This window comes from Castor canadensis, chromosome 5 (assembly GCF_047511655.1).
Source record: "Castor canadensis chromosome 5, mCasCan1.hap1v2, whole genome shotgun sequence".
Taxonomy (NCBI): Eukaryota; Metazoa; Chordata; class Mammalia; order Rodentia; family Castoridae; genus Castor; species Castor canadensis.
In genome coordinates, this window is record NC_133390.1 from 109982013 (window position 1) to 109996761 (window position 14749).

At 41.7% G+C, this 14749-nt stretch overlaps 1 protein-coding gene across 1 annotated transcript in view; it reads right to left on the bottom strand.

Moving 5' to 3' along the window:
* Window positions 1-7678, bottom strand: part of Gfm1 (G elongation factor mitochondrial 1) — a 43393-nt gene extending 35715 nt beyond the window's left edge. The window contains exons 1-5 of the mRNA XM_020157348.2: window positions 7470-7678; window positions 6306-6458; window positions 3590-3722; window positions 2982-3186; window positions 1689-1805 (exon numbers count right to left, since the gene is read on the bottom strand). Of these exons, the coding sequence (XP_020012937.1) occupies window positions 1689-1805; window positions 2982-3186; window positions 3590-3722; window positions 6306-6458; window positions 7470-7556 (695 nt within the window). The 5' untranslated portion in view covers window positions 7557-7678. The remainder of the gene's footprint in view (window positions 1-1688; window positions 1806-2981; window positions 3187-3589; window positions 3723-6305; window positions 6459-7469) is intronic.
* Window positions 7679-14749: the final 7071 nt, after the last annotated feature.

Sequence of the window (14749 nt, forward strand, 5' to 3'; positions counted from 1 at the left end):
AACAACCAAACCCAGATAAATAATGATGCTAATTCCAAATACTCAGAAAATAATTCTTAAATCCTAACAAAAACTTTTTGTAACCTTCGGATCTTAATTTCATCCTTCCTAGCCAGCTCCTGGTCTTTATACTTTCATGAGAAACTCATCTGTGGATTCTTTCCACATACATACATCCAGTGGGCTGGGGAAGGGACACATACATCAAGAAACTCCATCTGTCTTTCCAAGGTACAAAAAACATAGAAGAGCCTCTACTTTAGAATCAAGCACCCTGGTAATCCTGGGAAAGTGGATTTATTCCTTCATTTAAACATATTTTTAAGTCCCTATTATGCAACAGGCAGTTCAAGGGACTGAAGACATTGCAGTGAATAAAGCAGAAAAATGAAACCCTGCCTTCTTGGGCCCTACATTCTAGAGAGTGATAAATATCTTAGGAGGAGAACCCCTCAAAGGGCCTTTGGGAACACTGCCAGGCTACTGGGGGCACTCCTCAAAGCAAAAGCTCACGCACAGGGCCTAGATGGTGTGCAGACATGCAACATCCGCATCGCCTGGGGACTTTCCAGAGACAAATCCCAGCCCCATCCTAGAATCGCTGCATCAAACTTCTGCGGTGGGCCATAGGACATATCTATATGTTAACGTATCTATATGTTAATAAATCCTTGCAGTGGTTTTGTGAATGCGGAGATTTGACAGCCACTGAGGAATTAATGGAACTTTGTATGCAGAGAACACCCAAAAGACGACTAAAAAAACACCATGACAAAAGATACCAATTTGTTTTTACATTTGCTAAGCCACATTTTTATAATTTTAACTGCTCTTACATACCAACCTTTCTCTAATTCTATGAAGTAGGTACAGCAGTATTTATAATCCCTGTTTCCTCCCAATTTTTATCTTAATTCATAGGACATAGCAATGTTGCTCCTCTGTAAGCCAGTCTACAGAATGAATGAATGAACAAATACATGAACAAGTGAGAAAGTAAACAAAACATTACTAGTCCAAATTAAAAGTCTTAGTCAGACACAGTGACTCACACCTGTAATCCTACCTACTAGGGAAGAAGAGATCAGAAGGACCATGGTGTGAGGCCAGCTGGGGAACAAAGTTATCCAGACCCCATCTAACCCAATGGCTGGGCACAGTGGTATGTGCCTGTCATTCCAGCTATGTGGGGAAGCACAAGTAGGATGATCAGTCTAGGCTGGCAAAAGCATAAACAAGATCCTATGTCAGAACAACCAAAGCATGCTGGTGGAGTGCCCACCTAGCAAGTACAAATCCCAGAGTTCAGATCCCAGTACAACCAAAAAAAGAAGAAAACAGCCAAAGCAAAAAGGGCTGGTAGAGTGCCCTAACTGGCAGAACACTTGCCTAACAAGCACAAAACCCTGAGTTCAGTACCACCAAAAAAAAAATTTAAAAAAGCCTTTTCCACCATCCCATGCATGTTATAATGCGATATGAGTATATACCCAAGAAGAAGCATATACTCTCTCAGAATAAACACTAGGAGAATAACTAGACCTTAACACGTTAAAATAAATTCATCTACAGGAATATCTTCCAGCCACATTCCTTAAATATACTTATTCTGTGTTTAAAGAACTTTTTCCCTTCCCTTTGATGTTTTTAAAAATACGAAATATTAGTAGTGTATTTTTAGCACTTACCCAAAGTCTCCATCAAAATAGATAGCTCGTTCCTCAATAAGATCTATAATTCCTTTAAAATCACCCTCCAAACCAATGGGGATTTGCACAAATGCTGCATTATGACTTAGTTTAGACCTGAAAAATAAAAATATGTTTACCTCTTTTCTTCTTTCAAAATCCTTTTGAAATGACACATATAAAAATAAACCAATGGCAGAACCATTATAGAACCAAGGGTGTTATCAACAAGTCAGATGCTGTAAAGCAAGTAAGAACAGAGTGATGACAAGCTCAAGGCGCACAAGACACAATTCCATTTAGAGAACAAGAACTCCAAAATGAGTTTTCCCATAGGAGTTCCTGAATACGCTCAACCACGAGCAGAAGGAAGAACAAGTGAATGGGTGGCTAGCCAGGAAATTAGAGGACAGAGGGATAGCCAGGCCCACCTCTCATTCTTGAATCAACTGATGGCAAAACTGAATAGAATGGTCTGAAAGGGGAGTTTTCATAGGAAAACTCTTAGGAGCAGGTGTTGAAGTCAGACACTCATCAGTCTGTACTCTGGTAAGACACAAACACTGAACAGAAACTGCACTCACCAGCCAGGACTCTCATTGGAAGATATGCTCTCACTGCCATTTCACTGTCAGCAGCACTTTTTGTCATCAAAAACATCACTTTTAGCCTATCTACTACCAGTTTACAGCCTATATTCATCAGCTTTGCCATATAAAACCTGAGTAGAACTCTACAACTTCATTGGGTCAAAAGCCCTTATAAAGGGCAGGTATAAGATACTGTACAAAACACAAAATGCTACCATACAGCTGAGTTGTATATGGTACAGAAAAAAAGTGCTCCTATTGACCTAGCAAACACTTTACCACATGAAAGCAAGGGAAAGTCATCTCTAAGATACCACTTAAGGGCACTAATCAAAATGCCTTAAATAAAGGTTAAAGCCAAAAATAATCCTCTAGATTTGTCTAAATAAAATGCAAAGTATTCCTAGAATCTACTATAGACTACAATTTCTTTAATTATAGCAAAACAGTTTCAATTACCAAATTGTTTTTGTGGTCATCTTCAGCCTCCCTAGAATTTAAGTCATATTTTCTCTATTCACAAAGAAGGCAGCTAATGAAATCACACCATAAACCAAAATACTGAATTCATTTTACTAAGACTCACGTACATTTTTAAGAAAAAGAAAATTTAAGGATCAGGTTTAATAACACTGAGTTAACTGTCCTTTTGGATATAAGGCTTCCTGTGCACATCAGTACACTGTTTTTTGAGACTTAGTACCTCATTTGCTGCAGGGCCCTGGCTGGGTTGGAGCCCACTCGATCCAATTTGTTAATGAAAGTTAAAAATGGAACATTGTAGCGCTTCATCTGACGATTAACAGTCATGGTTTGGCACTGTACTCCTCCAACAGCACAGAGAACAAGGACTGCCCCATCCAGCACTCTCAGGGCCCTTTCCACTTCTATTGTGAAGTCCACATGGCCTAAATAAAACAAAGCAGCACATGTTTTAAAGAGCAGGCTGACTTCTTAATACACACACTAATAAATTTTTTGTGCTCATTACGTAAGTCATTCAATTAGAATGTGGATCCTCAGCTCATCAATTTAATTCACCCATCATTAGGCACAGCCAACAAGGTCACTTCGAGGATATGAGGGCATGGGCAAGTTTGGAATGAGCTGGAATATGTAAAAGACAAGAATCTTCCCACTCACATTTGTTTACACATCACATGCCAACAAAGTACTCCATGTCCCACATCTGTCTTCTTCTTCTCAGTGTTACAACTTTTTGTATTTGATACTCAAAAATTAACTGGGTCATACTAGAACTAAATGTGCTTTTGCCAAAAGAAGCTACAATTAAACCAGAATCCAACTCACCAGGAGTATCTATAATGTTGATATTGGTATCTTTCCACATGGTATAGGTGGCTGCTGACTGAATAGTGATTCCTCTTTGTCTCTCTAGTTCCATGGAATCCATGACAGCACCAACTCCATCTTTACCTTTCACCTAAACATGAGCACAACAATTCAGATTTCTCTGCCCCTGCATCCCAAGAAAGCAAGCTCTACTGAAATAGAACCAGAACACAGTTAACTCACAGGATTTTCAGATAAGCCTAATTCTCTGATCATATCATCTCCTAAACAAATAACTGGCAACAGGTTTTGCCCTGTGTTAACTGCCAAAACGTTTTTTTTCACTGCAGTCCTTCAAAAACTAAGGCAGACTAATCATTCTGGTCTTAGAACCATTCTTGCTTCCACTGGCCATGTGTTAGTCCATTTAGAGAACAGACCTTTCCCAGCAATGTTCCATGTGGATTCTAAGGCATGAGTGGGAAGGATGCAGCTTCTAAAGCATCTGACCTAATAAAATGCTCTTCATCTGAAGAAATATTTTAAACTGGAGAACTAAATTGTCCAATGATTAGGCAGTATCTTCAGGAAAGTGTGAAGATTTTTTAAAACAATAATGCAATTCCCATCAAAATTCCAACGACATTCATTAAAGAGATTGAAAAATCTACTGTTAAATTTATATGGAAACATAAGAGGCCACGAATAGCCAAGGCAATACTCAGTCAAAAGAACAATGCAGGAGGTATCACAATACCTGACTTCAAACTATATTACAAAGCTATAAGCAACTTATCTTTGACAAAGGAGCTAAAAATATACGATGGAGAAATAGCAGCCTCTTCAACAAAAACTGCTGGGAAAACTGGTTAGCAGTCGGCAAAAAACTGAAACTAGATCAATGTATATCACCCTATACCAAGATTAACTCAAAATGGATCAAGGATCTTAATATCAGACCCCAAACTCTTAAGTTGATACAAGAAAGAGTAGGAAATACTCTGGAGTTAGTAGGTATAGGTAAGAACTTTCTCAATGAAACCCCAGCAGCACAGCAACTAAGAGATAGCATAGATAAATGGGACCTCATAAAACTAAAAAGCTTCTGTTCATCAAAAGAAATGGTCTCTAAACTGAAGAGAACACCCACAGAGTGGGAGAAAATATTTGCCAACTATACATCAGACAAAGGACTGATAACCAGAATATACAGGGAACTTAAAAAACTAAATTCTCCCAAAACTAATGAACCAATAAAGAAATGGGCACGTGAACTAAACAGAACTTTCTCAAAAGAAGAAATTCAAATGGCCAGAAAACACATGAAAAAATGCTCACCATCTCTAGCAATAAAGGAAATGCAAACTAAAACCACACTAAGATTCCACCTCACCCCTGTTAGAATAGCCATCATCAGCAACACCACCAACAACAGGTGTTGGCGAGGATGCGGGGAAAAAGGAATCCTCTTACACTGTTGGTGGGAATGTAAACTAGTACAACCACTCTGGAAAAAAATTTGGAGGCTACTTAAAAAGCTGGACATCGATCTACCATTTGATCCAGCAATACCACTCTTGGGGATATACCCAAAAGACTGTTACTCCAGAGGCACCTGCACATCCATGTTTATTGCGGCACTATTCACAATAGCCAAGTTATGGAAACAGCCAAGATGCCCCAGCACTGACAAATGGATTAAGAAATGTGGTATCTATACACAATGGAGTTTTATGCAGCCATGAAGAAGAACGAAATGTTATCATTCGCTGGTAAATGGATGGAATTGGAGAACATCATTCTGAGTGAGGTTAGCCTGGCTCAAAAAACCAAAAATCGTATGTTCTCCCTCATATGTGGACATTAGATCAAGGGCAAACACAATAAGGGGATTGGACTATGAGCACATGATAAAAGCGAGAGCACACAAGGGAGGGGCGAGGATAGGTAAGACACCTAAAAAACTAGCTAGCATTTGTTGCCCTTAACGCAGAGAAACTAAAGCAGATACCTTAAAGCAACTGAGGCCAATAGGAAAAGGGGACCAGGAACTAGAGAAAAGGTGAGATCAAAAAGAATTAACCTAGAAGGTAACACCCACGCACAGGAAATCAATGTGAGTCAATGCCCTGTATAGCTATCCTTATCTCAACCAGCAAAACCCCTTGTTCCTTCCTATTATTGCTTATACTCTCTCTACAACAAAATTAGAAATAAGGGCAAAATAGTTTCTGCTGGGTATTGAGCGGGAGGGGGGGGGGAGGGGGCGGAGTGGGTGGTAAGGGAGGGGGTGGGGGCAGGGGGGAGAAATGAACCAAGCCTTGTATGCACATATGAATAATAAAAGAAAAATGAAAAAAAAAAAAAGATTTTTTTAAAACAATTTTTAGACAGGTATTTCAAACAACTGAGTACACACAATGTGTCATTTTAAACCCATCTTCCATTTAGCATCATAAGCATTTATCCATCCTTACAAATTACATCAGAATGATTTTAATGGCTGCTTCAGGGTACATCTCATCTTTAAAAGACAATGTACTCAGGATACTAACAGTGATCATCTCTAGAGAGATTACTCAGAACATTTCAAGCCAACTTGAGCTATCTCCTTTGTACATGCGACTTTGGTTAAAGATCCACTGTTTTAATCTTCCAGGTTTTGTAACATTTATAAAGCCACATCTACAAAACAATTAGAATGAGGCTATGGAACCAACCATGAACCATGTACCTCATGCATCTTTGCAATTCTGCCAGTGTAGTACAGCACCCTTTCTGTTAATGTCGTTTTCCCAGAATCAATGTGAGCTGAGATTCCAATATTTCGTATTTTTTCATTAGGAATTGTAACTGATGAACACCACTGGCAGGCTTTCCAATTAACCTGAAAAAATAAAAGATCTCAATTCAAGGACTTTTTATAAGATAATAGGCAATTAAAATGGGAATAGTAAACATTTTTCTTCCGAAGAATCTCATTACACAAAAAATTGCCTGGAAAAGCAGGAGAAATGTTAAAACCTGCAAATCCTGTAACCAAAGGAGAGACTACAAAAGACTGAAAATACATATTCTTAAAAATTAAATTAAACCAGGACAAATGTTATGATTTTACAATACACACGGAATGTGATAAAAATCAGAACAACAATTCTCAAGAATGACTTTAAGAGGAACTACAAATTCTACTTTAACTTTCCCTCCTTCTCCTTTACTGTGGCTCACAACTACCAGAGGTGTCCTGAGGATTTACATGCTCTACACAGTGGCTCCAAGACAGCCCCAACTGCTTCTAAAGAAAAACAACTTTTTTCTTTAGAAAAAACTTTAATTGAGCTGGGAGTGTCCTGTATTTTATGGAATCGTGGCATAACATAACCTTTCCCTACAGAATTGCGCGTCCAAAGGCACTGTGACCACTTCTGGAAAGAGGGACACGAGGATCAGGTAGCTAACAGATGGGCCCCAGGGATGCCTGAGGTCTGCACGACAGGAAACGCCCAACACCCACCTAACCCTGCCCACTCAGCACCCCCAAAGGCTTGCAAAGTTTCATCTGTGCACCTACTAAGAAACACGGCAGAGAAGAGCGCCGGGAAGTGGAGCGCCCGATAACTACCCAAAGGCCGGCCGAGAAAGAGGGCGGTCGGCCAGGACCCCAGGAGCGCGGGCTTCGAGCCTCGAGTCGCTCCCTCGGCTGTCTGACCTTCACGCGGTCGCTTCTCTTTAGGGAACGCCACGGGGCAGAGGCTTCCCCTGCGTCGCGGACCCACCCAACTCCCAGCCACCCAGACGCAGCTCCTAAATAACCAGTTCGGTCGCGCTCGCAGTTGCCAGCCAGGAGGTCGCAGGGAAGGGAAGGGTCCCTGCTTCGGCCTCGCCGGGCACCAGGTACCTGCTTCCCCTGCCAGCCCAGGGCGGCAGGGACCCGTGGGAGAGGCCCGCGCCCCAGAACTGCCGCAGTGACACCCAGAAGCCTCATGACAGCCAAGAACCGCGAGATCCGGCGGCAGCGGGTCTGCTTTGCTCGGTGCCGGGACCACAGCGGCAAGCTCTCAAAGTCACGCCTGCAACCGGCACCTGAACACTTCCGGGGCAAAGGTTCGCAGCGTCGGAAACGAGAAGAGTCTCCTGAACCAAGGGCGGAGTGGCACCTCGATTGCCTGCCGCCCTCTGCTGTTCTGGAGGAGAAAGTGCAGTAATTGGTGTAGCTTAATCCTTTGCTCCTAGGAATTTAATATTGTGTAGTGCCGGGGTGGGACGGGGTTGATTCCTTTGTCTTTAAAAAAAAAAAAAAATTACCGCTATATAAAGGCAGAGTTTAAATAGAATTTGAGTGAACAAATGGGCCAATAGGTTGTCTACGTTAGCACACTATTACAAATATGAAAAGTCGATAAAAGATAGGACAGAGAAAGTGGAAAAATAGTGGGTAAGCTACCACAAATAATTGTGCCATTTAAAAATGCCTTTCGTTACTGCTCAATGTCAGACCAGCTGTATGCCCAGCCCATCAGGAAGACGATGCTCTCCAGTGGCCCGGCGTCCGGTACGCAGTGCTCTCGCTGCAAAAACGCTCGGTCCAGAGAACTCCTGTCGTTGTGCTCTCCACTTAGCTGTGATCCCAGTGTTTTCCATGATAATGACATTTTTAAAGAACAGAAACGGCTTTCCCTCGGCCTCAGATGAGCGCCACAAGGCCCTGGGAGCTGCTCGCCCAGGTGTCCCTGCTCCTGGCCTTGTCAGGCCTGGCTCGCCCCCACTTCCTTCTCTTTTCCAAAGCCTCTCTACCAGCCCTCCTCAAGTTCAGCCTTCGTTTTATATAAATTAGAATCTTGTATTAGCATTAATTATTATAATAATATCTGGAAGAAGCTATATAATTGATTGTAAATACTAATTCATTAGTGTTTGACCAAATTCATCTATTTATAAGAAATGTTTAGGAGACTGGGGATGTAGCTCAGTGTCACTACAAAAAAATACATTTGAAACTTTTTTCTCAGTGCTGAAGCTCGAATCCAGAGCCTTGTGAAAACTAGGCAAGTGCTCTACCACTGAGTTATGCCCCCAGCTCTTTTTTAAAAAAAAAATTATAAACCTTATACTCTTAATCATTTCAAAGATTTTTATCTTGAAATTTTGATTCTTACAACCATAACAACAAAGTGTATTATATTACTTAAATCACTTATCTACATTTTTTAAAGCAAAAGAATCACAAATAGTTTGCCTTTTTCTTTTAGATATTTTTTACTAGTTTTCTGGACTAGATATTCCTGGATTGCACATATCATGGCAGAATTTTTCTTTCTGATGAATTTGTCTTTAAGTTTTTTTCAAGTGGAGTAAAAAGGGAAAGGAACAGGCAAAAAGGAAATCCAGGGTCAGTTTTAGACAAAGAAGAAATAGTCACTGTAAAACAGGAGCTGTCTTCTCTCTTCAGAGAGAGATGAGAAAGTTCAAATATAAGCCACCTAATTAGAAAGCCCTGAATTGGAAATAAAAGATGGGCAGTCTTTTACATTAAACAAAGCGATCACTTTTGGAAAAATAAGACACTCTCCTGAATTTATTAATTTTTGGTTTTCTTTTTCAAAGTGCCTCTCTCTGTGTTTTGTGCACATCAAAGTTCCCCAAAGTTATTCAATTCCCTGGTAATGTTATGCCAAGAGCTAATACAAATTTATAATCTGAGAAATCCATGACAAGTTAGATGAACATGAAAACATTGCTACGAACACATCAGACCTCAACCCCAACACTGAGCCCTCTAAATGTCAATCGAAGGAATGAAAAGAGAGGGCACCACAGGTGACAGAGAAGGTCTCTCCCAAAGCCAAATTCTCTTATGCAGATGAGAAAGTTTTCACTGACAAATAAGATGGTATTCAAAGTCAGAAGACACCAAAACCTGCTAAGAATCTCAAAACCCCAGGAGACATTAAGACACTGAGGTTGAAGTCCAGAACCCAGATTTCCTATAAAATTTTCATAATTTGGAACCAATTATGAGATCTCAAAAGTCTCAGATGTGTGATTACCCAAGCAGGCAGTGAAGGTCTTAGTCAAACCTCAGTAGAATCTCTAGATTATCCTGGCCCAATAAATCTGTGACTGCAGTCACATAGTCAGGTTTATTGGCCCACTGCAGCATGGGAGACCACATACCAGAGGAAGTGTGGGAGTGGGAGTGAAGGGAAAGATTGTGTTACTCTAGTACTGGGGAAAGGCAGAGTTTAGGAGAATTTTAAATGGAGATTAGACTCAGAGCAAAGCAGGGCTAGTGTGACAGAATCAATTGAAAAGTCTGGACAGTGATGTGGATTTGAGTCCCCATTCCTTGAAGAAAATACAGTTTAGGTGAGGATTTTGAGTCCTAAACCCTTTATCTGAGGAACTTCTGTGTGATTATTAGTGATTTCTATTCTCCTGGCAGAGGTGGGATGTTTCAGTATTACTAATATACTTTCCAATATAAATTTTTTAACAGTTTCTGATTTTAGAGTAAGAAATCAGTAGTCTTCCATGAAAGGGGTCATTGTGACACACATGCAGTATGCGTTAAGAGATGTATTTCCTGACACTTGTGGTGCTGGCTTAGTGAGTCTGTGCTGGTTACTCCAGCCTGGTGAATGTAAGGGCAGTTGTAAGTCTAGACACTCCCCACTGGCTAGCTTCTGTGAAAACACCATCAGTGGCCGCATCATTAAGCTGTCAATTCTACTACTACAAGTGAAGAGCACACTGAATTTGCTAGGGAAAGTCTTGAGTTTCTTGTCCCAGTTCTTCTTAGTAAAATCCTCCAGTTTCACGGGATGCATGGAATAAGATTCATACTCTTTACCATGAATTACCTGTCGCTTCATGAGCTCGCTGGTCTCACCTCAAACTGCCTCCCCTCACACACTCTGGCCTCCTTTCTGCTCCTCAGGCTCATCAAACAAGCCCTTTCTACCTGCTCTTGGCTCTGATGTTTGGCACACTCTTCTCTTTACCCTTCACATGGCTGATTTCTTCTTATTTATCTCTAATTGGTCCCCTCACCTACAGGGCTTTCCCTGAACATCTATCTAGTGACACAAACACACACACATTTTTTCTCAGTAGAAGTTCCCTATATGGAGTTTTGTTTCACACATTCTTACCTCTCTTCCTCTACAGGCTATAACACCAGGGACCAGAGTTCTTGTCCACCATACTGGCCATGGAGCCTGCAGCATGCACAATGCCTCTGGACATAGCCTACTCGAGTGGTCGTTCTGTAATGCATGAATGAATGCTGCTAATAGCCACAGACATTGTCTTCTAGACCTCAGTTCCATCAATTATAAAAAGACAGCATTAAACTAGAGGAAAATGTAGGCTGAGGACTAATCTCCATGTTGTCCAAATGTTTGGGTGATGTCCCCAAGCAATTGCAACTAGTAGGAAAGAAATAGAAATGATTTTTGAAGGAGAAACACTTCAACCCAGTGAAGTGTTAATTCTTTGAGGCCTGACTCAACACAGGCCTCAAAAAATTAACCAATTCTGAGGAAAATAATCCACTCACAGAAAAGGTCACTGGAAAACAACCAAATGAGTAAGAACCAAAAGAAACAATGAAAATAGAAATAGCCTTCAGATATAAGAATTATCTGACACAGAAAATTTGATCAATATGAGTTTTTTCGTTTGTTGGCAGTACAGGAGGTTGAACTCAGGGTCATGAGCTTGCAGGTAGGCATTCTACCACTTGAGCCATGAATCCAGCCCTTTTTGCTTTACTTTTCATGTAGGGTCTTACATTTTTGCCCAAGGCCAGACTCAGCGATCCTCCTACCTGTCTCTTATGTAGTACATGCCATAGATATCTCACTGAACTTTTCCCCTAGGATGTCCTCAAACTGCCATCCTCTTGCCATCCCAAGTAGCTGGGATTACAGAGCTGAACCACCACGCCCAGCCCTGATCAATGTTTAAAGAGCAATATGAAAATTTAAGGAGGGAATAAAAGAATATAAAGACCAAGTAAAATTGAAAAGAATCAAATAGAGCTTTTAGAAATGCAACACAAGATAACTGACTCTAACAACCTAGTGCATGAATTAAAAATCCACTAGAGCTGAAGAGAGAATAAATAAACTGTTAGGTAAAGCCAAAGGAGGGGAAAACCTATCCAGAATGCAATCCAAAAGACAAAGATGTGAAAAATATTAAGAAATAAAAGAATGAAGGATGTTATGGATTGAAATGTTTGTCTTTCCCCACATCAAATTCCCAGGTGGAAATCTAACCCCAACGTGAAGGTATGAGCTAGTGGTAAGTAGGTCGTGAGAATGGAGGTATCATAACTGGGTTAGTGCCCTAATAGGAAGGCTTCCAGAGAGTTCTCTAGCACTGTTTCTCCTAGGTAAGGAGTCTGCAGTCTGCAGCCTGGAAGAGGGCCTCACAAGAATCCAACTCTTCTGGCATCCTGATCTCGAACTTCCAGCCTCTGAAACAGTAAGAAATAAAAGCTTGTCGTTTAAGCCACCCAGACTATGTAACTCATTATAACATCCCAAATACAGGTGCCTCTGGAGTAACCTGTGTCACAGTCTTTTGGGTATATCCCCAAGAGTGGTATTGCTGGATCAAATGATAGATCAATGTTTAGGTCTTTAAGTAGCCTCCAAATTTTTTTCCAGAGTGGTTGTGCTAGTTTACATTCCCACCAACAGTATAAGAGGGTTCCTTTTTCCCCCGCATCCTTGCCAACACCTGTTGGTGGTGGTGTTGCTAATGATGGCTATTCTAACAGGGGTGAGGTGGAATCTTAGTGTGGTTTTAATTTGCATTTCCTTTATTGCTAGAGATGGTGAGCATTTTTTCATGTGTTTTCTGGCCATTTGAATTTCTTCTTTTGAGAAAGTTCTGTTTAGTTCACTTGCCCATTTCTTTATTGATTTATTAGTTTTGGGAGAATTTAGTTTTTTTAAGTTCCCTATATATTCTGGTTATCAGTCCTTTGTCTGATGTGTAGCTGGCAAATATTTTCTCCCACTCTCATCCACTGCATTCTTGAGGATCTAAGGAGAGCTAAGATAAAACCTCTTAATTACTCCCAAGTCATGGCTGTACAGCAAGGACCCTTAAAAACCCCAATAGCTCTCCTACAGAGACTTAAGGATGCTTTACAAAAGCATACCAACATTGTACCAGAGACACAGGAAGAGGAAATTATCCTAAAAGATAAATTTCTAACACAGGCAGCCCCAGATAGCCATAAAAAGCTTCAAGAACTGGTGGTTGAAGGGAGCAGAGATCTAGACCAATTGGTCCATATAGCCACATCCATATACTATAATAGGGTCTTAGACAAAGAAGGACCTGGAGAGGGAAAACAGAAAGGGTAAATGGCAGGAGGCTCCAATCACAGGGCTCAGAGAGGCTCTTCTAGGGCAAAGTCCAAACCTGGGGACATGCTTTCAATGTGGACAGGCAGGCCATTTTAGGAGGGAGTGCCCCTGAAGGAAACTACCCCTGGGACCCTCCCCCATTTGTCAGGGAAAACATGAGAAGGGTCCTCTGGGAACCAAGGCCAGAGTCTCCCACCCAATGACAATTCCCAGGGCCTCCCATCCAGATTACTGTAACCACCATAAAACCAGAGGTGCCCCGGTGATACTTACTATTGAAAAGCAAAAGGTCAGCCTCCTTATCGATACTGGGCCAGCATCTCAGTATTCCTTTCTCTCCCGGACCCAGGTCCTCCAAGGAAATTACTGTTCGGGGCATATCAGGCCAGCCTCTAGAGCATTATTTCACTCAGCCTTTAGGCCTGCTCCTAGGGAGATTTCCGCTTCTGTCACTCATTTTTAATTGTCCCAGAAACCCCTACTCCTCTGCTAGGGTGAGACCTTCTATCTAAATTGGGGGTACAGCTCCTTTTACCCCAAGGAGAGTACTTTTGCTTGCCCCTAATAGAGGAACAAGTAGACCCCATGGTGTGGACAGATGGACATACCATGGGATGGGCACAAACAGCAGTCCCAGTCCTAATTCATCTCAAGGAACCCTCTTGGTTTTCCCATCAAAACCAATATCCTTTAAAACCAGAAGTTAAGGAGGGGCTAATTCCCATAATCAAAGACTTAAAGAGACAGGGACTGCTAATAGAATACTCCAGCCCATATAATACTCCTATTTTTGGTGTCAGGAAGGGACCTAACAAATGGAGGCTAGTCCAGGATCTCCACCTGATCACTGAAGCAGTAGTGCTCCTCCACTCTGTCGTTCCAAATCTCTATACACTTCTAGCCCAAATACCTCTGGGTACTGCTTACTACTCTGCCCTGGACTTACAGGATGCCTTCTTTTGCATTCCCTAACATCCTAAAAGTCAATCTATCTTTGCCTTTGAGGACCCCACACCAAAGTCTAGATAGGTCATCTGGACTGTCCTCCCCCAGGGATTCAGAGACAGCCCCCACCTCTTTGGGTTAGCTCTAACCCAAGACTTGGCAGAGTGGTAATATCCACAAGCTACTCTGCTACAATATGTAGATGACCTCCTGCTCTGTGGATCAAGTGAGCCTGTCATTTCGTGAGCCATTAGTCCTTATTAAACTTCTAAGCAGACAGAGGTTATAAAATCTCTAAAGAAAAAGCCCAATTGTGTCAGTCTAGGGTTACATATTTAGGTTTTGTCCTGGAGAAAGAAATGAGGGCTCTAGGAGAAGACAGAATCTGTCCAATCCTGGCATTTCCTCTACCTAAAACTCTAAAGCAATTGAGGGCCTTTCTGGGGTGACAGGATACTGTGGAATTTGGATCCCAGGATAAGCAGACCTAGCCAGGCCTTTATATCAAATCCTTAAGGAAGCTCAGAAGGATACCCAGCCCTTCATTGAATGGGATGACAAGTCAGAAAATGCATTCCACCGGTTAAAAAAGATCCTTATGACAGCTCCAGCCCTGGGTCTCCCAGGGAGACTGGCCTTGGGCATGGTGACTCAGCTTGGGGCCATCACTCCCCAGCCAGTGGGCTACTTAAGCAGAGTTAGATCAGGTAGCCAAGGGATGGCTAGGATGTCTTCGAGCAGTAGCTGCAGTTAGCCTTCTAGTGCCTGCGCCTCAGAAACTTATCCTAAACTGCCCCCTAACAGTTTACACCCCACATGACCTAGGGGGAATTCTAAACTCAAAAGG